The 27975-nt window shown below is 38.1% G+C and overlaps 1 protein-coding gene across 1 annotated transcript; it reads left to right on the top strand.

Annotated features, from left to right (window-relative positions):
- Window positions 1-27975, top strand: LOC127842112 (spermidine synthase-like). Its single transcript, XM_052371441.1, has 7 exons — window positions 1-160; window positions 8893-9013; window positions 14493-14585; window positions 15533-15686; window positions 16602-16685; window positions 25785-25930; window positions 27967-27975. Exons 1-7 carry the CDS (start codon window positions 30-32, stop codon window positions 27973-27975), a joined length of 738 nt encoding a protein of 245 aa, XP_052227401.1. The 5' UTR covers window positions 1-29.

The raw sequence follows: 27975 nt of genomic DNA, 5'->3' as shown, positions 1-27975 counted from the left end.
CAACGTGTGAAGAAGTGTCAACTGTCAACATGAACAAAATAAAGGACGGATGGTTTGGTGAATCAAATCAATTATGGCCTGGTCAGGCCATGTCATTGCAAGTGGAAAATGTACTTTTTCACGAAAAGTCGAAATATCAAGACGTTCTAGTTTTCAAAAGGTTTGTTGTGTACACTTGAATTGTAACAGTCGTCACTTTTCTTCACTTAAGTTAAGGCTTAAGCATATTAAATAAGTTAAGAACTAAGTCATGCATTTTGAGTCCAAGATTAACCAATGGGAAATTTATTCACTTGCTACACTTGCTGACGCTTGTAAAGTCTTATTAAATGTTAAATGTTACATAGTAAGGAATAACATTAACATATTAACATAATTTGAAAACTTAACTAGGATATACAAATAGCGAGTCTAAATACATTTTAACTAAGCAATATAAATATGTTGGCTTTTCTAATGGGCTTTCATGGCTGTTAATCACGGGAACGATCTTTATTTGTGATGCATTAATAAATGAGCCAATTCTACTTCCGAGGTGGCGCTAAGGACCAGATGTTTAGAAATTTCAAGTATATACTTCAGGGTGAGTAGGGTTTTATATGTTTTTTCCAACATAATTTGCATTATTTATTAAAAAAACGGGCAATATAGTGTGATTTAGAAAGAATTAATTAATCCTCTAAGGTACAGAAACATACAATCACAACCCATTTGGAAAGTGAGGACCTTTATAAGTTGTGGCATGGTGCAGTTTTTGAAAGCAAATTGATGTCTTTTGCCTGTTTGACAAGCAAATTTCCACCCGTTTTATTAGTGAAGAACATCAAACCATTGCATTCAACAAACATACTAGTTGCTGCATGTACAAAAACATTGGCTTCCTACAGATTTTATAAATATTTTTGTATTTTCCCAAAAGAGATGGAGCAAACGCCAAGGAGGTGGCTCTAATGACAGGGGATGGTGCCAATGCACGATATATGAACCACCACATGTAATGTTATCTTATTGTAGTGTACAGGGCCGTCTATAGCCTGACCACTTTTTGACAAAAAAAAGAAAAACTGGCTGAGCTAGGAGATGAATTGCTTAATCTTCTCTGGATCAGACATATTTTATCATGCCCTTATTTTAAAAAAAAAACGCCGATTTTCAATAAAAACTGATGCTGTTGCAAAAGTGATAAAATCTCGATAGCTCTATCCGTTTTCTAACTTCGTTGTTTTCCAATGGAACAAATGAGCCACCGTACACTCCAATTTTCCCGGATGTTTATACCCAGGGACCTATATAGGTCCCTGTTATACCGGAAGATGCAGACAAATTTTTTCCAAGAAACAAGGAAAGACATTAAAGTGAGTAAAATGATTATGATAACCATCACTATGTTGCAATAATACAAATACACGCAAAATGCTACATGTGTGTATATGCCCTTTGTTCACATATTGAAGGAAATGAATAGACTAGTCCAAGAAACCCCTACTTGTAGCTGAACCTAAGAAATACAATATTGTACCGTAACTAGGACGGCAATGCTTGTGCAGATGTTGATTTCTGCCTGAAGTTAAATTGAAGCAATTTTAGTAGAAATGTGCAGATTCAGGATTTATATGGTGTCCCTCTGCACAAAATATAAAACTACGGAAGCCCATTCCTGACATTCCTATCTTTTTATAAATCCAATCTGCTCATTTCTATTAAGCATAAATCTTATATTATACTGCAAATAATGAATCCCAAGATTGGCAGATATTACCATAGGAGGTGCCAACCTAAGCTGGCAAACCGATATATTTTCCAACGTTGGCCCAACGTTAGCATGCCAACGCCCACATCATGCCGACGAGCTACAAGCTTTACAGTGAAGAGTTTCTCTTTGTGACTGAATTTTATTTAGATGATGTAAACAAGGACACGCTGAAAGTTCAATAGGAAACCTTGAAAACACACTTTTCTAAACAACACAATGACCAGATCCGACTGTTACACGTACTTGACTATATGCGCAAGCTTCCTCCTACATTGCGGGTGATCTACTCAGATGTTGCGGCACTCAAATGAATCTAACAGACTATTTTCCCTAGTTTGTCGCATTTGCAAATAATATGGAGCCTGGTGCGGTGCCGTGTAATTTAGTAATAGCGTGCACATTGGCTTCAAAATCTCCCAGATGTCAAGATTTAGCATTTATGTTTCAAAATTTTTTTAAGTAGTTTCGACGCTCGCAGGCCTCCGGCCAGCGGCCAGCAATTTTGCATCCCAAATGTTAAATTCCCCCCATATGAGTGGTCACGCGCAAGTAAGTCAGTCATGTACATTGGCAAAATTACACAGACGCAACGGCGAAAAAATCGATACGTACTTCCAGTCTGCGGTTTAGGCTCTGTAGTACTGAAGCGTGATGTGTGATAAACATTTTGACAGCCAGTTTGCAAATTGCAATTAATTAGCGGTGGATTATCGGGTTATCGGGTTAAAAGCAATATGCGACTGTTTGATCTTTTTATTTCCGCACGTGCGAATATCACCTATTATTACTGGAAAGGAGATTCTTAATTTATAATTTATTATTTGTAGCTCATACTATTTCAAGCACACATTTATGACAATTATCGGCTAATAAAAAGTTAAAAAGAACAACAAAACTTTTAACCGAAATCAACTGATCTACATGTTCTCTGTGCTACAAAGTTTTTATCCAAAAATCAATACACGCATGCTTTCGAACCATGGGTATGGCGTGACATTGTTCATTGGTGCATAATTTTCGCGCGCTTTTGTCGGGACAAAGGAAATACACGATGCTAGAATTTGTTAAAACGTCTCGTTAACATTAAACAATCGCAAGTGTGTTTCGGATTACAAATTATTATTCTCATTTGGGAATAAAACAAAACATCTATATTTGTTTTATATTAACAATGATTTCAATATTAATTTTGATAAAACCCTGTATGCGGCGAAAAAAAGTTTTTTTTTAATTATGCATGAAAAGCACGATTACCAGGAGGATTACACCTGGTTGCTAATATCAGTCTCTTAAGTAACTGGCCACGATTTAATCGTGAAGGAGATCACTGTCAGGACCAATTCGTGCGGTAGGTATTCAAAGCCATAAAACTGCAATAAACTGATTAAATTATCGATTTATAGTTACACAGGAGTTATTCACGCATAACTGATTCACAACTGTTCCCATCTTAAGTGCATTGGGGCCATACAACGCGCATTGTGTAAACAATGAATCATGAAAATGCTTCTTTTTTATTGACTTGATTTTGATGATGATGATATTGATGATGATTAGAAAGATGAATAGAATATTTTTTTGAATGAAAATGTTGTCTTATAGCTGATTTTAGAAAGGAAGAAATAAAATTATTTTAAGTCTATACATAGTTTAGTACATGTACACATATTTACCATTTTGTTAATACAAAAATTGAACAGTTGGCCATGCACTCATCAACTCCAGACTCCCTATGACCCAACCCCCTCTTAAGAGGCCACCCCGCTTAAGCAGCCAATTTGGCTGTTTCCCTTGACTGGCTGCTTAAGAGGGGTTGGGCTGTATTTAATAACATTCTAATGAAGCTTAACTCTACAACTACTAATAATGATGTTATACCAAGCAATACATACAAGAAACTGAATGTGCGGGCTGTCTGCATCTATGTTATGAGTAACCCTTGGGTATGTTAATTAGCTATAGCCTGTATCTATGTATCTGGATCATGGAACGCCACATGACTTACATTAAATACCAAATTATATATTAGATCTACAAGAAGCCATGCTTTTATGCTTCTTACAGCAAAGAGATGTGCGAGGCAATTGTTTGATGGTGTGCACGATTTCATTGGGTGGAAATTTGCTCCTCACAAAGGCAAAATACGTTGGTTTTCTGTTTAAATCTTCTCCATGTCACAACTTATTAAGGTCCTCACATTTTCAAATGGGTTGCTATTATATGTGTCTGTACATGTGTGGATGTCTAAATCTTTGCTGAACTGCACTACATGGCCCGATTTTTTAAATTATGCCAATTATGTTGGAAAAAACCTATAAAATCTACTATTTGAATTATCCGTGGCATTGAAACACATCTGGTCCTTAGGGCCACCTCTGAAGTACTGTAGTATTGGCTCATTTATTAATGCATCACAAAAAAGAGGTGGCCCCTGTGATTTACGGTAGTGGCGTTGTTCTATTATCTTTCATTAGTTATTTGCCATTCATGTTCAACAATTAGCCTTGGTAACTCTTTTATTGGCCAATTATTATTCAGGGCCCCTTATTTCCATCATGGGGCGCTTCCCACATCCCTCATGAGGGGGAATTTTTGCCCCGTTTTCCTTTGATGGGGGATCTTTTTACTTACTCTCTCATTTGGACATGTTTGAACTATATTCATCGCTTTTTATAATTGAGTATATTTGACACTCAAATAAGACTAATATTGTAATTAATGAATGTCAATATAATGAAGAGTTGAAACACCTGTTGCTCCAGCAGTATTTCTCTCCCCTTTTACACACATACAGTGGAACCCCTCAAAACCAGACATCCCCGGGACCAAGAGGAAATTCCGATTTAGAGAGGATTCCGGTTTAGAGGGGACATTGTCTATTTTACTTTCAGAAGCTCAATTACATAGCTGATATGGAAACAACACTTTCAGCAAAATGTTTATTTACATATAACATTTATTGATACTGCATCCCATAAGAACAACACATGTCACTTAATCTATTGATTCGAAAGCAATATCATTAACAACATAAAACAAACAGAGCAACCTGAAAAACAAACAATTTTACACATGTATGCATTTTTAGGTGAATTTAGTTCCTTTTTACACTGAAAAACATCTTCCAAGACACAGCCACCCATTAGACGCATTAAAGTCACTAATTCCTAGTTCCTTAGCAAAGCTCCGTGCCTTTTCCTGTATGATCGGACCAGAGATCGGCAATGACTTAGTCCTTACAATACAGAACAAGTCCCATACACAATGACTTAGCCCTTACAATACAGAACCAGTCTCATACAAGTTTGTTGATGTTTCTAAATTTCATTTCATTGTTAAACCGACTTTTGTTTGGTGAAGAGTTTTCCCAATGAGATATGTACGCAGACTATTTTCGCATGATATCCCCGATCGTCGACTTTCCTACCCTATATTTCTTTGACAGAATCTTGAGTGTTGGTTTAGGGAACATCTCTGATTCTTTTATCAATTTGATTTTGTCTTCTAGAGACAATTCCACGGGCCTTCGCTTAGAAGGAGGTTCGGACATTTTTAGTCTTAGTTATCTTTATTACCAATTTGAAAATCTAAATGAATATCAAAATGCAACTGCTTCAAGAAATCTGCAAATCACCATTTTATATGACACTAAATTAGAATTTGTAATAAACTACACAAAATATATAAGCATTAAGATTATTAAAATTTAACACAGCTTCCAACAAAACACACTAAAGAACTCTATGTTTGTTATCAGTAATTATAATCAGTATTATCACCTCTATTGATTGATAAATACATCACAGGGCAAGTATCTTTAAATTGGTTTTGCGATTTTAACAGTTTACAAATTTTCGACCACCTTTATTAATTTCACGCGTCTTTAATCCGCTATTCACAACTTTTCGACACTAGTTCTGAGGTGCGATATACCGGCCCTGAGCGGTTTAGAGGGGTACAATTATGTATAGAATGACCCAATTTTGATCCAAGAATGAACGGTATTCGGAATTGAGGGGATTCCGGTCTCGAGGAGATATTTTATGTATGGTATTATAGGGAAAAAAATGGGTCCGGACAAATTAGAGAGGATTCTGGTATAAAGAGGATCCGGTTTAGAGGGTTTCCACTGTACATGTTCCTTTATTTTGACATGGTGAATCATCTGCACTTTTCAACATGTTCAATTTCATTTGACTTGTCATCACAGTTATCTGATGACGCTGATTACTGTGTTTCTGTTTGTTTTTTATTACGCGAATCATATGTATTGGCTTATGCTGCCTGTTTGAAGTAGTTATCATTTTTAATACGCTTTTTCTGCATGAATTTTCATCAAGAGACATTCTATCATCTGGAAATGGTGTACCTGTAGATGTAAAGAACATGCCGGTGTACGAAATGTCATATTTCCGGTCTAAAGCTGTATTGATGAGGCTAGGAAACACAATATCAGTCTAGTGTGATACAGGTTTTATGTGTTTGTTTTTTACTGGGGTTTTTTCTAGGGAGAATTTTGCCCAAAAATAGAGGGAAAAGGTATGCTTTTTTGCTGGGGGGGGGGGGGGGGCACCGATACACGACAGTAAAAAATCCAGGGCCCTGTCATTAAACAGAGCATATGTCTCAACAATAGTTCAAAAGTATACTAGTTCATATATAAGGGCAAAGAGAATTAAAAAATCAAGCAGGTTTACATTAAGCACCGACATTTAGGGAACACTTGATGCATGGCAGTGTTATCTATGGACTCAGCTGTTCAAAATGAAGGTCCAACCTGAAAATACTAATATGTGTAGCTATAGTTGGAATAGCCAATATTGATAGGGGTATCAGATGCCTGTTCATAAATACCTTTTTCACAACAATCTGGAGTCATGCAATAAAGCAATTCAAAGTTGTCAAGCCAACTCCATTGAAACCATCTGTTGCCCTTCAATTGATTGTAAACAGTATGCATTGTCATTTGCTTTACATTGATATCCATGATGTAATTAATATGTATGGCTAATTACATGCTATCTTGTGTAACAGGTGTCATTTCCAGTTACTGTGCATTTTAATAGTTAAATTGTTTATTTAATTTGAATATGTGATTACAACATATTTCCAATGTTTGGTTAAGATACAAAATGACTGCAAAAAGGTGAGAAAAAAGTTCTAATAATGAACTCTAAATACGATTATCTGGCTAAGTTGATGTCTTTGGATCTTGTAAGTGACTGTTAAAAACTGCCCATTTCTTGTGCCAATGTATAGTTTCATCTGTCACTGAAGGATGACCAACTAATTGCAGATTTTAACAATGTCTTTTTTTTAAGATTCAAAGCATTTCTAATTTATGTGCTTATAGCTCCCAAAGCAGTTTTATTGGGATGACTAGAGTTGCTTTGAAACTTATCAAGATACTTCAAGGGACAGAATTTTGAAGTGTTTTGAATAGTTAATTGTAAATTGTGTTGTGAATTGTAAATTGTGTTGTGAGAATAGTTTTCACATTTAGCCAAATCACCTGGGTTTAGAGAGAATGTGACAATACATTGATGCATAACAACAACAGTAAAAATAAACAAGGTAGTTTTCATTTACAGACATTGTTAGATGCCAGCATACTTATAAAGCTAGGTGCATTTCTTACAGGATTTCTTCTGGTTGTTCTTAATACAGACAAAAAACAACAAAAACGGAACCATCTACTTTCAGTTTACAATTCAATAAACAAAACAAAACTTTGTCGTCATGTTCTTGATTTATTCATTTACATAATTGTAAATCCTGAAAAACTGTTAATATTGCAATGTTTTAATGGGTTTGCTTAACAGCATACTCATGAAATGAACATTTAATATTGATGACATAATCTCAGTCTGTTTGAAGTACAAATTCATTGTTGACATTAAATCTTGTAAACAGCCCAACATGAGTATGATATGTAAAAAAACCATGAAAGTATTTAATAATTTTGATGGTGCCTTACAACTTGTATGCAATTACTTTCCTCCAATTTTCAGATATTTGACCATTTATGCTTAGTAACTATATTAGTTTTTCCTTTTTCTTAAATTTCAAGCAACATTTAACTGCAATGGTACTTCATGCTTTAAAACTACCAGCCACTATTGTCTATGTGTTTACTTTAAATTCTTTCGTATCTCAGGCTTGAACATTAATGGGGAAAATTGATCATGACTATGATTACATGTGAAATATGTTGAACTGTTCTATTACGTTTTTGTGATGATATGTCTAAAAAATGTAATTCTAGCCAGATATCTGAAGGATGCATGCATTTGTTTATTTAGCATTTACATTTGAGTTTTCAATTTTTATTAAACATACATCTTCGACTTTGGGACATTAGAAGAAACCATTTAGTGATGTATTTTAGTAATTTCTGTCCCTTCCATAGATTTTCTCTACGATATGCTGCTGCTATGTTAGCTGTAAGACAAAGCCACAAGACTGGGTACAAAAAAAGCTGACACATTTAAAAGTCTGTCGATATTGCATATGATATCAATTGTTACCATTTTAACCCTTTCCCCCATAAGATGCAAAGTGAAAATGGCTTTTGCAACCAGCATAAAAAGAGTAACTCGCAGTCCGTTCAGGTTTTATGCTGTTGCTGCTCATCAGTATCTACGGGTTGGAAATGAAGCCTTTAAAACTTGAATCTAATAAGAAAGGTCTATACTTAAATTTTACTTTCTAAGGGACTAGAAATGTGTCAAAATATGTACATGTATCTAAGTGGTAAAGGGAAAATCAGCGTGTGAACTTGCCCACCATCCAATTTTGTTACATTTTTTCCCACATAAGCAGAGTGTTTATTCAAAACAAGGATGTGAGGGCATCTGTGCTGTATGGACACATTTTTTGTTAAAAATCCAGTGTCCAAAATTTTGACTTGAATTTCAGATAATTGAGAATATTGTATAAAAATAGAGAATCATATAACTGTTTTTTTATAACATAAAAACATATGGTTGTCTAAAAGACTCAGTTTCCTAAAAGTCTTTGGACCAAAAAACGGGGACAAAAAACCTTGGACAAATGATCTGGGACAAATAATATTAGATAAAAATATTTGACAATTAACCTTGAAAAACAACTATTTGACAAACTCTCATTTTTTTCAGTAAGACCTATGGCAACGTGTTGGTACTTGATGGTGTTATACAGTGTACAGAGCGGGATGAGTTTTCATACCAAGAGATGCTGGCACATATACCTCTCAACTCACATCCTAGACCTAGGAAGGTAAGGTATACCTCTCAACTCACATCCTAGACCTAGGAAGGTAAGGTATACCTCTCAACTCACATCCTAGACCTAGGAAGGTAAGGTATACCTCTCAACTCACATCCTAGACCTAGGAAGGTAAGGTATACCTCTTAACTCACATCCTAGACCTAGGAAGGTAAGGTATACCTCTCAATTCACATCCTAGACCTAGGAAAGTAAGGTATACCTCTCAATTCACATCCTAGACCTAGGAAGGTAAGGTATACCTCTAAATTCACATCCTAGACCTACAAAGGTAAGATATACTTCTCAATTCACATCCTAGACCTAGAAAGGTAAGATATACTTCCCAATTGACATCCTAGACATAGGAAGGTACCGTAAAAACGCACTCATAAGTCGTGATTTTTTACCTCCAAAATTTGATTAAAAAACCGGTATCGACTTATGAGGTGGTCCATGAAAAAAAATAAAGAAATTCCATGAAAAAAATAATGAAATTCGATGAAGATTGATCCCCGCGGCAATAGTTGTTGTATAAAAAAAATCGTTGATTTACGACTAACAAAACGTCGTATTTTTACTGATACTTACCAATTAATATAATCACTCTTTTTTTTATTTTGATTATTTAATCCAAAGTCTTCATGTAAGCAGGTGTTGTTTTTTTACTGTTCGTGTAAACAAAGAATCAAGGACATCATTTAAAGTCTCGCGAAAATTCGCAATATGTGTGAATCGACAGTTTGACGTCATCAAAGGAAAGCTGTTTCCTGTCAAGAAGCCATAAAGAACACCTTTCTCGCCGACAAAATTGGATTCCTTTGTTTAGAGAAGCGAAATCACTGGGGGCTGACGAGGTATAAGCGTAGTCCGTTTCGCTACGACGTCCGGTATATGTTTTACTACGAAAACATTTCGTAAATACATATGACATCGAAGAACGGATTAGTGGAAATTTGTGTTTAAAACAGGTAAGATAATGCTTTTGTAATAACAAAACTCTGAATTTAAGCACGATGACATTTCAGAGATCTGTTACATCAAATTATGATTCAACATGTGTCTGGTTTATGCGGTTAAACATTAAATATACCGCTGATTTAGCAAACCAAAGTCAAGTTTCACTTAAAAAAATGCAATTAAGGTTTACAACTGTGTTTAATTGACACAATTTTACAATTTCCATAATGATGTATGTATCGTTAAGCCACTGGTGTGTTTATAAATGTGTAGGGTGATCCAGTTATCAGAAATAAAGGCTAAATAGTATTATTATGCATGATCGTGTCTCTGACAGTATACGTATATGCCTCGCTACGACAACGCTTTAGCGTGTATGCGTTTCTCACAGAAGACGTATTGGTTATCTCTCAAAGGCGAAATAAAGAGAAAAAAAATTAATACAGAGTCATGGAGTTGCTGGATGTATCCTTTTCGGAAGAGGTAGTAACAACGACAAAAGATGACCCGAAGCGCAAAGTCGACATGGTAATGCACATTATTATCGTATTATTAAATTCATGACTAGGCCAAACGAAACGATCAAAATCGAAAATCCATATATAAGACGACAGTTGAGAGTCGAGAACCTAATGACGTCGGTCTTAATAATAATTACGCATCTTCACTTTGTGACAATGCCTTATACGTTCTTTTAGATAGAGACCGACAATAGGTTTTTAGCATACGGTATTCTTTATCAAATAACATTCGTTCGATCCTCGTTATGTCCAACTCGCTAATCTCGAAACACTGCTTAAGTCAAAGTAAATCCCATGTCCCAACTTCGATCCTTCTTTATCTCATACGGATTTTGATTTTTACATTGTATATATATCAAAGCGATTCTTGAAAATCTGTTATCGCCAACTAATTTTTAGATGAATTTCATGTAAGTATACATGATTTTAACTGTAAAATCAACACATGTAACAGCCGTAAGGTGTGGAAAGTAGGATCCCAATGGGACAAATCCGCAATTGCTAAATCAATGTATTGTTATAAAGGTGTGGCAGTGGGTTTCTGTCACAGGTTATTGTTTACTGCGTACACGACGGCCGGTAGATTTACCTCGTGTTACAAAGCGGTTAAAGCCAAGTCTCACTATGATGCCGGCGGAGCCCCGGTGCGTGATCAGGAATCTACCTGGATGAACCGGGGCCCTACCGGGATACCGATGCTCCACCGGGATGAACTGTGAACGACCAGGGACAACCGGGGCTCCACCGGGAAAGTATTAAAATGTTTAATACCTCCGGGATGAACCGGGAGTCACCGGGAACGACCGGCGTGGCACTGGGAACAACCGGGACTGCATCGGGAAAAATCGGGACGGCACCGTAGCTCCAACGGGGCCCAAACAGACCCCGGCAGAGCTACGGCGAGCCTGGTGAATGCCGACAGAGTCCCGGTATAGCTTCGGTACATAAGTAAACCGGCGCTCTGACGGTGCCGTCCCGGTTGTTCCCGGTGCAGTCCCGGTTGTTCCAGTGCCAAGCCGGTCGTTGCCGGTCCTTTCCGGTGACTTCCGATTCATACCGGAGGTATTAAACATTTTAATACTTTCCCGGTGGTGCCCCGGTTGTCCGAGGTTAACCGTTAAACCGGGGCGTTGCCGAAGCTCTGCCGGTGTATGATGCCGGTATAGCCCCGTTGAGTGCCGGCGTAGTGACGGTATACCGGGGCTCTGCCGGAACGCTTCCGGCTTTCACCGGGGATCAACCTGGGCATTACCGGCGACAACCGGGGCTCTGCCGGGGCTTCACCGGGATAAACCAGTCCGGGGTTGACCGGGACTCTGTCGGGCTGTTGACCGGCTTCAACCGGGGCGGCACCAGGAAAAAGTGTGACCGCGTTAAAAACTGTCTAAGAATCATCCCGATTCTCGCCTGTCGACCTGCGTTAGCAAACCGGTATGGACCGAGGCTCTACCGGCAATAGTGAGACTTGGGCTTAACTTTCGATTTTCCTTTTTCTGTTTTCGTCTGCGGGTTTCTCCAGATATCCCCAACTATTTTTGTATGTCGTTACAACTTCGAGATAATGAGAATAATATATTAATAATAATAAATAATCTGACAATGGACATGCTGTGTTTATTCGTGATATCTTTCGCACAAGACTTTCTGTGACTGTAGATTTTGTCGGAATTCTCAATTTGCCAGAAACCGGATTGAATGTAATATTTTCAGCATACTTGTTTATGTCGCCACCCATAATATTAAACGTGCGATTTCTGTATTGTACACCTGGACACCTTTCCGTTTGGATGTTTATGCGCACAATGAAGCACAGCATCTTTTGCACTGGGCAATGGCAGTCTGCAGTAACTGATACAGAAACTTCGTTGAGTAACCTATACACTATATTTGTACTTCGTAGCACAACCAATACATACTCTGTGCGAAACCTATACATAAAGCGACTTGTAATTTCCTTCGAAACAAACCATTTGGATAATTAAAAAAATGTTCGTAACCTGGTTTGTACTTCAAAATGTGTAATGTACTCTGAATCAAAGGAACAAAAAGTTTTATTCAATTTAAGTTACCGTAATTGGCAATTTTAAAAGAATAACCACCTTATGCATTGCTTCAAATCAAAATATTTCGATTTAAGCTCAAAATAAATGTAAAGGTTGCAACTGCGCACAATTGTAATTAGTTTCTTATTGAAAATAAGTACCTACCATTACTGGATGTTCGTTCTCTAATCCATAAATACCACAAAAGATGAAACTCGCCTTATTAAGTAGTGTATTTACACAATGTTTTCGTAGTAAAACATATACCCGACGTCGTAGCGAAACGGCCTACGCTTATACCTCGTCAGCCCCCAGTGGAAATGCTTAACCAATCGCGTGTTTGTAACTCGCTTGCAATCGTCCCATTATGCATGAGTACGTGTATAGCTCCGACTTTGAAACTGTTTTAGAGAAAAAGGTGGAGTCAGCGGTCTCTTGGGCATGTCAATCATTGTTATAAAAACACGTTTTACCGAGACACTAATCAATTGTTTTGACAGTCAGATTAAAAGTACAAAGATTGGATTACAGTGATAACATTGTTTCATCGTATTAAAAGCGAAAAATAGTTTGTGGATAATTACTAGCGTGGATTATTGAGTGCAACCATTTATTAATTAGATAAACAAAAACACAACTGGACTTACGATAAATCTTTGAAAATGCCTGGCAAACGCAAACGCCAGGCTTATGACAATGCATTTTAAATACGCGTGATAGAGTTTGCGGAGAATTGAAATAACAACAGTGCTGCTGAACATGAGTTTGGTATAAGATCGTATTGTTTAAAGTTTTCTATGTTGTTTTCTATGTGGTTGATTATGCTTGTCTATATTGAAAAATATTATTTTCCATTTCCACAATGAATCATATTGAATATATTAAACGAAATTTAGAAAACATGTGTTGGCTTTGCCTACGTTCAACAGTTCCACGGTGACGTCATGTGCAATGTATAGAATACTACCGCAACTTCATGTATATTTAAAATGGCGTCCGTTTATGAAATTCGTAAACAGAAAATTTCTGACTCGACTTATGAAGCTAACATACTCAAAATCTCCAATTTTGGTACCAAAGTATACCCCCCGACCTATGAGCCGGGTAGACTTATGACTGCGTTTTTACGGTAAGATATATCTCTCAATTCACATCATAGACCTAGGAACGTAATATATACCTCTCAATTCACATCCTAGACCTAGGAAGTTATGGTATACCCCTCAACACACCTCCTAGACCTAGTGCGCCTCTGAGTGGAAAAGGGTTAAATAAATAAATCATCAACCCATCAGTCTATGACTGGTATAACCAAAAGCATTCTGATCCCTGCCAATAGCATATTGTCAATTTAATTATTTAATTTTTATGCCCCTGAAGGTGGGCCTATAGTGATTGCATTTCCGTCTGTATGTCTGTCTGTCTGTCTTACTTTTGCTTAGGTTTCGATAAATGCTAATAACTTCTATGTCGCTTCAGATGTAACCTTCATATTTGGTATGCATGTGTATATGGACAAGGCCTTTCCATACGCACACAAATTTTGACCCCCTTGACCTTGAACTTAGGGTCCGCGTTAAGGTTTTGAAATCTGCGTTAAGGTTTCGAAAAAGCGTTTTTTCGGGGCATATGTCTTCCTATGGAGACAGCTCTTGTTTTATTATGTATTCTTTGCTGTTCTATACTGGTGACTACCTATAATAACTACTTCATTGGAGCTGCATTTAGAGGAAGCTGATCTAAATGCATATGCATAAAGTGTGGTCCCAGATAAGGTGTAATGATTGACATTTTCGGCCTAAACTGAATTTTGGTTAACAAGACACTTCCTCTAAACAAAGAGTTTCATAAAAGCGGAAAGTGTCTCTTATTAGCATTTGCAGAATGCATAGGCTCGTCTTGGACAAATCTATATATGCATTAAGCCCTGTTTTCCCAATAGGAGGCTCAAATTATTCTTTGTTGCAGGTGCTTATCATTGGTGGTGGTGACGGAGGTATTCTAAGGGAGGTAATCAAGCACCCTGATGTGGAACGGGTCGACCAGTGTGAGATTGACGATGTGAGTGACACTTTTTATTCTAAACCTATTTGTTTAAGCTTTATTGCCTCATAAGCCTTAGTTTTATTGAAACACTCTGTAGTCAGTTTCCTGCAGAGAATCAGTGTTTGGTGTTTTTTGGAGAGATCAAAAGAATGCTCCCACAGTGGGGCTGAACCAATGACCTCCAGTCGCTAGGCAGACACCCTATCCACTATGCCTGGGCAACCCAGTGATTTTGTCAAAAGCATGTTTTACAAGTTTCTTTCCAGGTCTTTAAATCGAGTATTTGTCACAAAACATTAGAAGTCATCCTCCAATTTGTTAAAGGATTAATTCCAATACATCCAAGAACACTGCCCTATCCTCAGCTGATTTTGAACTCACAACAAAACTCACAAACCCTTTAACCCTTTCAGTGCCGGAACCCAATTTTGAAGGCCTTTGCAAACAGTTTGGATCCAGATGAGACACCACAGAACGTGGCGTCTCATCAGGATCCAAACTATTTGCTATTCTGATTGTATTCTTTGAAAAAAATCGAAGAAAATGCTAATTTTAGAAATTCAGCAGACGACATTTTAGCAGACAACAAATTTTCCAGCATGCAAAGGGTTAAAGGATCAATTCCAATACATCCAAGAATACTGACCTATCCATATGCTGATTTTGAACTCACAACAAAACTCACACACCCTTTAATATAATGTTCATTAACTGCTAAGCATATGATATTCATCACTGATGATTGGTTAATATAGCAATGTACAATGGAATGGAATAATGGAATTAAATTTGCAATAGTTTGTATGCACCTTAAACAATTGCTGCTGTCTATAAAACTAACTCCTTACTAACTAGTAATCAAATACTGTTATAAACTACCATTTTGTGCGCAAGTAAAGAGCGTTTTACACTGTACAGATGGTTATATATAAATAAGGACGGTTTGTTCTGACCTGTTTCAGAAAGTGATAGAAGTGTCCAAACAGTACCTGCCCAAGATGGCGGAGAGTTTTTCCAGCCCCAAGCTGCACCTACATGTTGGGGACGGGTTTGAGTACATGAAGGCTCACCAGGGGCAGTACGATGTCATCATCACTGACTCCTCCGACCCTGTGGGTAGGTGAGCAGGAGCAGCCACTTCAGGGCTTCATGCATGTGTCCTCTCAGATTAGCCTGTGCAGTCTTCAGGGCTAAATTCTCAGAACTCTAGTCCACTTTTCTCAGGACTTAATGCTAAGGACTCAATTCCCATGGCGCAATTCTCAGTGCTCAATTCCTCGAATTTCTATGGAGCAATTCTAAAGACTCTAAATTCAGACCTCAAATTCTGAGGTCTCAAATCCAGGACTCAATTCTCAGGGCTCAATTCTCAGGGCTCAAATTATGAGGTCTCAAATCCAGGACTCAGTTCTCAGGGCTCAAATCCAGGATTCAATTCTCAGGGCTCAAATTCTGAGGTCTCAATTCCAGGAGTCAATTCTCAGGGCTCAAATCTATGACTCAATTCTCAGGGCTCAAATCCAGGACTTAATTCTCAGGGCGCAAATCCAGGACTCAATTCTCATGGCTCAATTCACAGGGCTCAAGTCCCAGGACTCGATTCTCAGGGCTCAAGTCCCAGGACTAAATTCTTAGGTCTCAAATCCAAGACTCAATTCTCAGGGCTTAAGTCCAAGGACTCAATTATCAGGGCTCAAGTCCCAGGAATCAATTCTCAGGGCTCAATTCCAAGACTCAATTTTCAGGGCTCAAGTCCCAGTACTAAATTCTCAGGGCTGAAATCTAGGGCTCAATTTCCAGGGCTTAATTTTCAGGACTTAATGCCCTGGTCTCAATTTTTTAGGGCTCAACTCATAGGGCTCAATTCAGGCTAAACTTTCTCAAAGCTGGCACTAACTAAAACAACCTGATTCATTTTGAGAATTTGGATGATTCTGGCGTTATTCTCACAGCAATGTTTTAAAGATAATATATGGGATATGGTCACTCACATAGGGGACAAAATCACATATGAAATCGTTGCACCTTCAGGGCCTGCATCCTCCCTGTTCCAGAAGTCGTACTATGAGCTCATGAAATCAGCCTTGAAACCGGATGGAATACTCGCCTGTCAAGGTATGAATGTGTATAAGAAATATGAATACATGGCTTTTGTATGTGACTTTGAACCAAATGTTTCTTGCAGTTTTGATTTATTAAAAACTTTGGCAATATTGTTTGTCTAATGAAAGTAAATGTTGCAAAAGTTGCATGTTTATGTCTATTCTCATTTGTTTTCACAGGTGATCCAAGTCTGGATCTGTGATAAGAATGTCCTCAAGCAACTGGTAAACACATTGTCTATTGAATTCTGTGCAACTAATTATCTCACGCTTGCTGTTGCCTTGCAGGATTGTTAACATTAAAATCAGATAACATAACTATTGGACATTTTGGGGGATTTGATTTCCTATTGAATTAAGAAGAAAAGGATATCAGGCCCCAAGGGACTTTAACTTGGCAAATGTAGACCTCAAGATCACCCCTGTGAATGTCAGGCCCCAAGGGACCATAATCTGGCCAACGTGGATCTCTAGGATCACCCCTGTGAATGTCAGGCCCCAAGGTACCATACTCTGGCCAATATAGACCTCTACGATCACCCCTGTGAATGTCAGGCCCCAAGGGTCCATAATCTGGTCAATGTAGACCTCAAGGATCACCCCTGTGAATGTCAGGCCCCAAGAGACCATAATCTGGTCAATGTAGACCTCAAGGATCACCCCTGTGATTGTCAGGCCCCAAGGGACCATAACCTGGCCATTCTAGACCTCAAGGATCACCCCTGTGAATGTCAGGCCCCAAGGGACAATAATCTGGCCAATGTAGACCTCAAGGATCACCCCTGTGAATGTCAGGCCCCAATGGACCATAATCTGGCTAATATAGACCTCTTGGATCACCCCTGTGGATTTCAGGCCCCAAGGGACCATAATCTGGCCAATGTAGACCTCAAGGATCACCCCTGTGAATGTCAGGCCCCAAGGGACCATAATCTGGCCAATGTAAACCTTTAGGATCACCCCTGTGGATGTCAGGCCCCAAGGGACCATAATCTGGCCAATGTAGACCTCAAGGATCACCCTTGTGAATGTCAGCCCTAAGAACACATAATCTGGTCAATGTAGACCTCTTGGACCACCCCTGTGAATGTCAGCCCTAAGAACACATAATCTGGTCATTGTAGACCTCTAGGACCACCCCTGTGAATGTCAGCCCTAAGAACACATAATCTTGTCAATGTAGACCTCTAGGACCACCCCTGTGGATGTCAGGCCCCAAGGGAACCATAATCTGGCCAATGTAGATGTCTAGGATCACCCCTGTGAATGTCAGGCCCCAAGGGACCATAATCTGGCCAATGTAGACCTTTAGGAACACCCCTGTGGATGTCAGGCCCCAAGGGACCATAATCTGGCCAATGTAGACCTTAAGTAACACCCCTGTGGATGTCAGGCCCCAAGGGACCATAATCTGGCCATTCTAGACCTCAAGGATCACCCCTGTGGATGTCAGGCCCCAAGGGACCATAATCTGGTCAATGTAGACCTTTAGGAACACCCCTGTGGATGTCAGGCCCCAAGGGACCATAATCTTGCCAATGTAGACCTTTAGGAACACCCCTGTGGATGTCAGGCCCCAAGGGACCATAATCTGGCCATTCTAGACCTCAAGTATCACCCCTGTGGATGTCAGGCCCCAAGGGACCATAATCTGGCCATTCTAGACCTCTAGGACCACCCATGTGAATGTCAGGCCCCAAGGGACAATAATCTGGCCAATGTAGACCTCTAGGACCACCCCTGTGGATGTCAGGCCCCAAGGGACCATAATCTGGCCAATGTTGACCTTAAGGATCACCCCTGTGAATGTCAGCCCTAAGAACCCATAATCTGGCCAATGTAGACCTCAAGGATCAACCCTGTGGATGTCAGGCCTCAAGGGACCATAATCTGGCCAATGTAGACCTCTAGGCTGACCCCTTTGGATGTTTATGGCTTTGTTTGTTTTCACAGATGCATGACTTAATGTTTCCATTTGCATAAAATAGTTCGTTTTAAGATGAAATTGTGCATTCATAATTTTAATTGTCTATTTGTAAAGGTTACAAAATTCGGTGGCTGTGGCGTACTGGATATGGTGTCCCCCTAGCAACTGGGAGGTCACGAGGTCAATCCCCTCTGTAGGAGTTCCTTAGATCCCCCCCATAGATGCCAAGTATTGGTTCTAGTCCCAAGAAACAGACCCAAATAAGCCTTAGGCTTTTGATGCAATCAAGCTAAAATAAATAGGTTTAAACTAAAGATTACAAAAGGTATGCAATTTGTTCAACTATGGAATTCAGATTATAAATATACACTATATGCAACATAACTTCTCTGAAACCACAAGGTCATCATATGTTATGTTTGGCAAATAACATTAAAATTTAATAGTAATCCTCTTAGAAGTTGTCTCAAATTATTCCCCAGGGGTCACAAGGATATTATATATTTATTGGCATTTAAGTACTAAATCTTTTCTTCTAAAATTATAAGGCCTGGAGGTTTCATATTTGGTGTTGAACATAGTATACTCATGCCCAATGGTTCGAAAGTGGCCGCACTCTGGATTTATACACATGATATATATATATATCATGGTCTCTTTTGTTTTTAGCTCACAAGGTGCTCATGGTGAGCTTTTGTGATCGCCTTTTGTCCGTCGTCCTTTATGCGTCGTGCGTTGTCCGTTGTGTGACGTCAACATTTGCCGTGTTCACTCTCTAGAGGCCACATTTATTGTCCAATCTTCATGAAATTTGGTCAGAAGATTGGTTTCAACAATATCTTGGATGAGTTTGAAAATGGTTACGTTTGCTTGAAAAACATGGCTGCCACAGGGCGGGGCATTTTTCCTTATATGGCTATATATGGCTATAGCAAAATCTTGTTAACACTCTAGAGGCCACATTTATTGTCCGATCCTCATGAAACTTGGTCAGATGATTTGTCCCAATGATATCTTGGATGAGTTCAAAAATGGTAACCTTGGCTTGAAAAACATGGCTGCCAAGTGGCGGGGCATTTTCCTTATATGGCTATAGTAAAATCTTGTTAACTTTCTAGTTTGCTCTATCTTCATGAAATTTGGTCAGAACATTTGTTTCCTGTGTAGTAAAGTTTGGTTTTATTATATCAATATTATGTGACATTAACTGTATTATGTAATTTTTCATAACACAGAATTTTCATAGTTTACATAACTGTTTTAGTCATTAACACTTATGATAAGCCTTTCAACTAAGAGATAACTGAAAGAAAGACAACATGTACATGATTTTGCAGTATTTATGCAGTATTTATCTCCCTTGTTTAACCTGGTTCAGTAATCTATTTTTATGTCCCCCACTATAGTAGTGGGGGACATATTGTTTTTGCCCTGTCTGTCTGTTGGTCTGTTGGTCTGTCTGTCTGTTTGCGCCAACTTTAACATTTTGCAATAACTTTTGCTATATTGAAGATAGCAACTTCATATTTGGCATGCATGTGTATCTCATGAAGCTGCACATTTTGAGTGGTGAAAGGTCAAGGTCATCCTTCAAGGTCAGAGGTCAAATATATGTGGCCAAAATCGCTCATTTTATGAATACTTTTGCAATATTGAAGATAGCAACTTGATATTTGGCATGCATGTGTATCTCATGGAGCTGCACATTTTGAGTGGTGAAAGGTCAAGGTCATCCTTCAAGGTCAGAGGTCAATTATATGTGACCAAAATCGCTCATTTTATGAATACTTTTGCAATATTGAAGATAGCAACTTGATATTTGGCATGCATGTGCATCTCATGGAGCTGCTCATTTTGAGTGGTGAAAGGTCAAGGTCAAGGTCATCCTTCAAGGTCAGAGGTCAAATATATGTGGCCCAAATCGCTTATTTTATGAATACTTTTGCAATATTGAAGATAGCAACTTGATATTTGGCATGCATGTGTATCTCATGGAGCTGCACATTTTGAGTGGTGAAAGGTCAAGGTCAAGGTCATCCTTCACAAGGTCAAGGTCATCCTACAATGTCAAACAACATATAGGGGGACATTGTGTTTCACAAACACATCTTGTTAGTTCTGCTCTGAAATTTGGTAAGATATTGATCATTGATAAATGCACTGTTCTGAGGGAAAATTGACTACTCTGCCATTGATCCCTTCTGAACTGTATAAAATAAGCTGTTTTGGCTGATTTAAACACCTCTTGATGCTTTCTTGAAAAGTTAACAGCTCTTGAAAAAGGTTGGAATTTTGAAAAAATTAAACTCTAAATTATTTTTAACACCAGCATCAAGACATTTTGGCATTATTTTCTAAATTATTCTTATTATTTAGATTATTTTTATTTGGCATTTTCTAAATTAGAAAGACTCTATTCTATTTCAATAACTTTAAATTTGTCTTATTTTTACATTTGATTCACTGAAGTTTCCTAATCTCCATAAATATTGTTCTTTAGATTAAATTAGACCTATTTTGTAAACTAGATTTTTGAAGCACTTTCTAGACTAACAGTAACTTATATTTATATCAGTTTTTTTTACAGATTTTGAGCTTCTTTTTACATTCATTAACGTATTTGCTGTATGTTGTTCATTTTTGTAACGATACTTAGATTCTTTAGACTTGGCTTGTACCTGTGTTTAATTTTCTGTCATTGTTCTTCATTTTCCGAGTTTTTGGAATAAAAATTAGTTATTTTGTTAAAGCTGCCTTGGTTTTCACTTATAAATAAATTCTTTGAGTGTATTTAGGCGTCCCTGACTGAACGCCTTTAGTTAATTGAATTACAACCAGTCAGTATAGTCATCCTGACCGGAAATAAGTGTTTGTCAAATAAATATTTCCACATTACATAAGTGCTCACACTTAATACATAACTTGCAACCGCCCTGTGACCGGTTCATTTGCGTAAGCGAAGGAGACGGCACTACCACACCTGGATAGGACAGTTGAGTTTGATAATGGTTTGGATCGGTAAAAAAACATGGCAGCCAGAGGGGGGGGTCTTTTTCCTTATATTTATATAGTAAAAAAGCTTCTGAACACTCTAGAAGTCTTATGTTTTGCCTAATCATCATGAAATTTTGTCAAAACATTAGTTATGTAGATGTCTTGGACGAGTTTGAAAATGGTCATGATCAGTGAAAAAACATGGCCGCCATGGAGTGGGGCAGTTTTCTTTATATCTATCTGTATCTGTATCTATACGTTGAAGATCCCGACTTGCGGTTATTATTCAACGGGGTGAGAGAGCGCGTTATGTTGCGCGGTAGTTCTGTAGAGCGTTTTTGAACGACTCTACGCTGTCCTTCTGCACCACACTGTCTGGAAGGTGGTTCCAGTGAATGGCTGTGTCCACAAAGAAGGAGTTTCTATACTGTATAGCTTTGCTATCTGGGATTTGTAGGCCTTTTGAGTTGTTGCAAACTTGACTGTTTACGAAATTTGTTGCTATATGGTCCGAAAAGGTGTTTGCTTTAATTTTGCGTTTAGATTTAGAGAATTTTACAGGAAGGAATTTGTCAGGTGGAAGTGACGGTACCAACCCCTCAACCACCTTGTACATAAGGATGAGGCGAAGACTGATCCTTCTTTCCTTGAGCTCTTCCAACTTGAGGTCATATTTCATGCTTGTTACTGCACCGGGGCTTCTGTTGTTATAGTCTTTCTTTATGAACCTAGCTGCTCTGTTCTGTAGTCTTTCTAGTTTGTCAATGTCCCCTTGTAAGTATGGGTTCCATATGGTTGCCCCGTATTCCATGGTTGATCTTATTAATGCTATGTAGGCTATATGTATATAGTGACAACATGTGAACAGTCTAGAAGACACATTTTTTTCCCAATCTTCATGAAATTTGGACATATCTTGGAAGAGTTAAAAAATGGTTCAGGTCTTTTAAAAAAACATGGCCGCCAAGGGGCCATTTGTTGTTCATTCTTCATGATTCTTGGTTAGAACATTTGTTAAATTGATATCTTGGGCTGCAAAGAACAGGTCATTTCTTTTTATCTCAGGTGAGCGACTTTGGGCCTTTCAGGCCCTCTTGTTGTGGTTTGTTTCTAGAGGTTACTGTGTTTATGTCTTTCCTTCTCTACTTCCACAACTGAAAGGTAATTGCTATATGTGTTTCTTACCTCCTTGTTACCTCCTATAGCTTTTGTTGATTATTTCCAAATGTGAATCTGTAAAGCAGTTATTTCGTGTTTCCACAGGTGAATTTATCTAGCTGATCGCCCTTGTTTCCACAGGTGAATTTATATAGCTGATCGCCCTTGTTTCCACAGGTGAATTTATATAGCTGATCGCCCTTGTTTCCACAGATGAATCTTTTGAGTTAATCTCTCTTGTTTCCGCAGGTGAATCTGTGTACATTTGTTTCCTTCTTTATAAGTACCGGAAAGCAGCACCAAATGAGGAAAAAACAACATATTTCCCAATTGCTGTCAAAAAATTCCAATTGAATATTTTTTTATTTGTTTTTAAATAAAGTGCAACATTTGTTTAGTTTCCCTATGCAGCTCTATGGCTTGAACCAAAGTAAATATAATATTGACAACTTGACAACATTTAGTTATCAATTTTAAAGTATTTGGGAGCAAAAAATAAAATACACAAATTTCCCAATATGAAAACTTCATCACATGAATTTTCCCAAATTCAGGTTTTTTCCAAATTGCGCTGGTACAGGTACTTTTTCCAATTGTGCAAGAAAAATGGCTGGTGTAGCTAATCTTTCTTATTTCCACAGGTGAATATGTGTAGATAATCTCTCTTGTTTCCACAGGTAAAACTTTATCGCTTATCTTTTTTGTTTCCTCAGGTAAAGGTTAATGGTATTTATATGTTTCTGTAGTTGATTGATTTCACTAGATAGATTACTGATTATTTGGACACTAGTATGCTAATAAATATAAATTTACAAGTTTTATCAGTTAAGATTAAATTTCTGTCTGCATAGGTACATGTTATTTAGATTATTATAGACATTGTTTGGGTTGTGATAAATTTTTAGCTCCACTGGCCAGAGTGTCATGGTCCTGTGTCCGTCGTGCGTGCGTGCGTCCGTGCGTTAAATTTTTCTTTAAACATCTTCTTCTCCTAAACTACTGGTCCAATTCTGATGAAATTCCTCAAGAATGTTCCTGGGGTGAACCTCAAATTATGCTCCTGGGGTCAAATTTGACCCTGCCCCAGAGGTTAAAAAAATTGAAATTTTGCTTATATAAGGCCTATTTTGTGAAAACTTTAAAAATCTTCTTGTCCATAACCATTGGGCCTAGGGCTACCAAATTTGATATGTAGTGACATCTAATAATCCTCTACCAAGTTTCTTCAAATTATGCCCCTGGGGTCAAATTTGACCCTGCCCCGGGGGGTAAAAAAATTGAAAATGTGCTTATATAAGGCTTATTTTGTGAAAACTTTAGAAATCTTCTTGTCCAAAACCAAAGGGCCTAGGGCTACCAAATTTGGTATGTAGTGACATCTTATAGTCCTCTACCAAGAATCTTCAAATTATGCCCCTAGGGTCAAATTTGACCCTGCCCTGGGGGGTCAAAAAATTGAAAATTTGCTTATATAAGGCCTGTTTTGTGCAAACTTTTAAAATCTTCTTGTCAATAACCTTATGGCATAGGGCTACCAAATTTGGTATGGTATGCTCAAGATGAGCAATTTCTCCTTTTATCACAATTATTTCAATTATTTCTTCCCTAACTGATCATTTCCTTCAGATTCCATTACAATTTAATTGTGTCTTCAACCTCTTTCACATTGGGAATGTCCAAAATGTGTCGTTTGGTAAAGGGTTAAGGCATTTTGATTCATATGGGTCTTGTGAATCTGTTTCAAATCAAATGCGTAGATATGATCTTCAGCATCTAAAAATATGTGAAATAGAAAGAATGACAATATTTTTTTGAGAGATAAATGTACCTACGTTATAAGCAAAGGACCTGTGCAACAATTCCCAGGCTTTTTAGTCTGTTTAGTTAACATGGTAGTAACTTTTTCCATATATAAAAATGCTCACCCTTCCAACTTTAAGCGCCCAGTGGGACGAGGGATAGAAAGAGAAAGTCACATGCTTGAGTACATTTCAACCCATGCGCATTGCACGGTTTTTTTGCATACAAAAAACAGTGGAGCGATACAGGGCCATCATGGCCCTCTTGTTTTTTAAAGTTTGAGGTTTAGCAAGCCCTCAAATTCTTTCCAAACGCCCTTTGTATTGACCATTCAAAGGTGGTTATCAGTTTTGATTTATATTTAGTGTTATAATAATTATAATTTCTATTCTGATAGAGTTTATGGAGTTAATTTGTTTTCTATTTTACTTTTAATGTTTGTGTATGCAGCATAGTTTTAATGGTCTTATTTTTTCCAAATTCGATTGTTAACCCTTTGCATGCTGGGAAATTTGTCGTCTGCTAAAATGTCGTCTGCAGAATTTCTAAAATTAGCATTTTCTTCAATTTTTTTCAAAGAATACTATCAGAATAGCAAACAGTTTGGATCCTGATGAGACGCCACGTTCTGTGGCGTCTCATCTGGATCCGAACTGTTTGCAAAGGCCTTTAAAATTCAGCTCCAGCGCTTTAAGGGTTAATAAAAATCTGGTCTAAATGCATGCATAGTGTTTTCCCAGACAAGCATCTGCAAAGGCTATTCAAGGGCAACACTTCCTGCCTAGACTGGATTTTCGATTTGATAAGACTTCCTTTAAATGAAAAATTCCATTACAGCGCAAAGTGCTGTCCCTTATTAGCCTGTGGGATCTGCACCGGCTAATATGGGACGACAATGCACATGCATTAAGCCCAGTTTTCCCAGAATGAGGCTTGTTTATTTCTGCAGGTGAGTGTTTATGGCTGCACATATTATTGCAGGTGAGTGTCTATGGCTGCACCTGTTATTGCAGGTGAGTGTTATTGGCTGAACATGTTATTGCAGGTGAGAGTTTATGGTTGTGTTATTGCAGGTGAGTGATTATGGTTGCACATGTTATTGCAGGTAAGTGTTTATGGCTGCACCTGTTATTGCAGGTGAGTGTTTATGGCTGCACATGTTATTGCAGATGAGTGTTTATGGCTGCACATGTTATTGCAGGTGAGTGTTTATGGCTGCACATTTTCTTGCAGGTGAGTGTTTATGGCTGCACCTGGAGCTGATCAAGGGGATGCTGGAGTTCTGCAGGTCTCTGTTCCCGGTGTCAGACTATGCGTACACCACCATACCCACCTACCCCAGCGGACAGATTGGCTTCATTCTCTGCAGCAAAAATCCGGTAAATTTGTAACTGTCCCTTGAGATATAACCTTCATATTTGGTATGCATGTGTATATGGACAAGGTCTTTCCATACGCACAAAATTTTTTACCCCTGTGACCTTTACCTCGAACTTAGGGTCCGCGTTTAGGTTTCAAAAGCTGCGTTTAGGTTTTGAAAAATGCTCATAACTTCTATGTCCCTTGAGATATAACCTTCATATTTGGTATGCATGTGTATATGGACAAGGCCTTTCCATACGCACACAAATTTTGACCCCTGTGACCTTGACCTTGAACTTAGGGTCCCCGTTTAGGTTTCAAAATCTGCGTTTAGGTTTCGAAAAAAGCTCATAACTTCTATCAAGCGTTTATATAGCGGGCATAAGTCATCTTATGGTGACAGCTCTTGTTTATTTATTTGAATTATGGGGTTTTCTTTGGTGGGTTTCAATAGTTTTTTATGCCCCTTAAGGAGGGCATATAGTGATCACACTTTTCGTCTGTCTGTCCGTCTGTCTTTTCATCCGCTTTGCATTTAGGTTTCGAAAAATGCTCATAACTTCTATGTCGCTTCAGATGTAACCTTCATATTTAGTATGCATGTGTATATGGACAAGGCCTTTCCATATGCACACACATTTTGACCCCTCTGACCTTGACCTTAAACTTAGGGTCTGCGTTTAGAGACAGTTCGTGTTCTGACATGACATAAAATCCGCTAGATTTTCTAGCTCTGGTTTACTATGCTTGGTGTTCTAAGGAAGGGGTCTGAAAGATTAGATTTTTAGCATAGGTGCGTTTACGCACCTATGCTTATGGTATATACCACATTTCGATAATCCACATCGATCGGTTGCCCTTTATGAAGCCTTACCTGATCAAAAATCAGAAGAAATATCTATTTAATTTAGTATATGGTCATTCTTACAAAATTTTTTTGGAAACGTTTTTCTAACGTTTTCTTCCAAGAATATTGCTGACACCGTTTTTAGTGAATTTTTCTAAGACCGTTTTATGTTAAAAAATCTTCTTATAACCTAAAACAAATTTCGTTCGTAAAACAATTCTATCTGCACTATAAATCTCAATCTCCTACGCAGTGGCCTCCCTTATACTAGAAGTTACTGACCGGGCGAAGCAAGGGAAGTAACTGCTGTGAGGAGTTTCTATAAAAATCTGCATTCAGAAATCTGTATTCATAACTCAATCTGTTGTGCACGTCTGCATCTAACGCTTACCACAAGTTTTACGACAAATTCTTGACGCAGACAAATAGGGTAGCGTCTATTTTCATTTGTGAAAAGAATAGTTCGATACAGATCTGTCCGTGCTTAAATTTTGAAAGGCTTGGGTAATTATTGTTCATAAGCGTTTCAAACACTGATGTAAATGGAAAGATTATCTATTTAAATAGTCGGTAATTGTTTGAAATTATTGATTTGAGAAATTTGCGGATGGCGATATCGAACTACATTATACCACGTGACGCCATTCTTCCCTGTATCTTGCACCTATGCTTTTAACGCCATCGGCGCTCTCGTTCTCTGTTGGATTGATGAGCTAGGTTAGCTCAACAGATCACATTGTACTCATTAAAATCTTTGAAGATACTGTGATGTCTGTCGTCCATCAGTTTTTGCTTACGCTCAGGGGTTTAGCTGTAAGACAGACCCGATCCCAAAGCAAACGGACCCCGCCTAAACCAAAATTTTACACACAAAAAATCCCAATTTAAAAAATCTACTTTTTTATTTCAGAAACACCAATCAAAGTATTTGCAGTTTTTCCCAAAATGGCAAGGAAAAGGCATGATGGGTCAATAATGGTTCATTGAAAACACACCAATTTTGTCCATTTTGTCGATGAAATTTTGCAAGTTTGCCATTTTATTGATTTAAATACGCCCAATTTGACTAGACTCCTTTTCCCAAAATGGCCAGGAAAACCTCGTACCCCTTTCCTCCTGAGAATTTAATGCAACTTTACCAGAATGATCCTTGGATGCCCCTTTTTCAAAGTTGTTTGAATTCTTCTGTTCTACCCGCATTTGTAGATCACCTGA

Source organism: Dreissena polymorpha, chromosome 8 (assembly GCF_020536995.1).
Source record: "Dreissena polymorpha isolate Duluth1 chromosome 8, UMN_Dpol_1.0, whole genome shotgun sequence".
In the NCBI taxonomy this organism is placed as follows: Eukaryota; Metazoa; Mollusca; class Bivalvia; order Myida; family Dreissenidae; genus Dreissena; species Dreissena polymorpha.
Note: the sequence above shows the minus strand (reverse complement) of the source record. Positions and strands in the feature narration are given on the sequence as shown.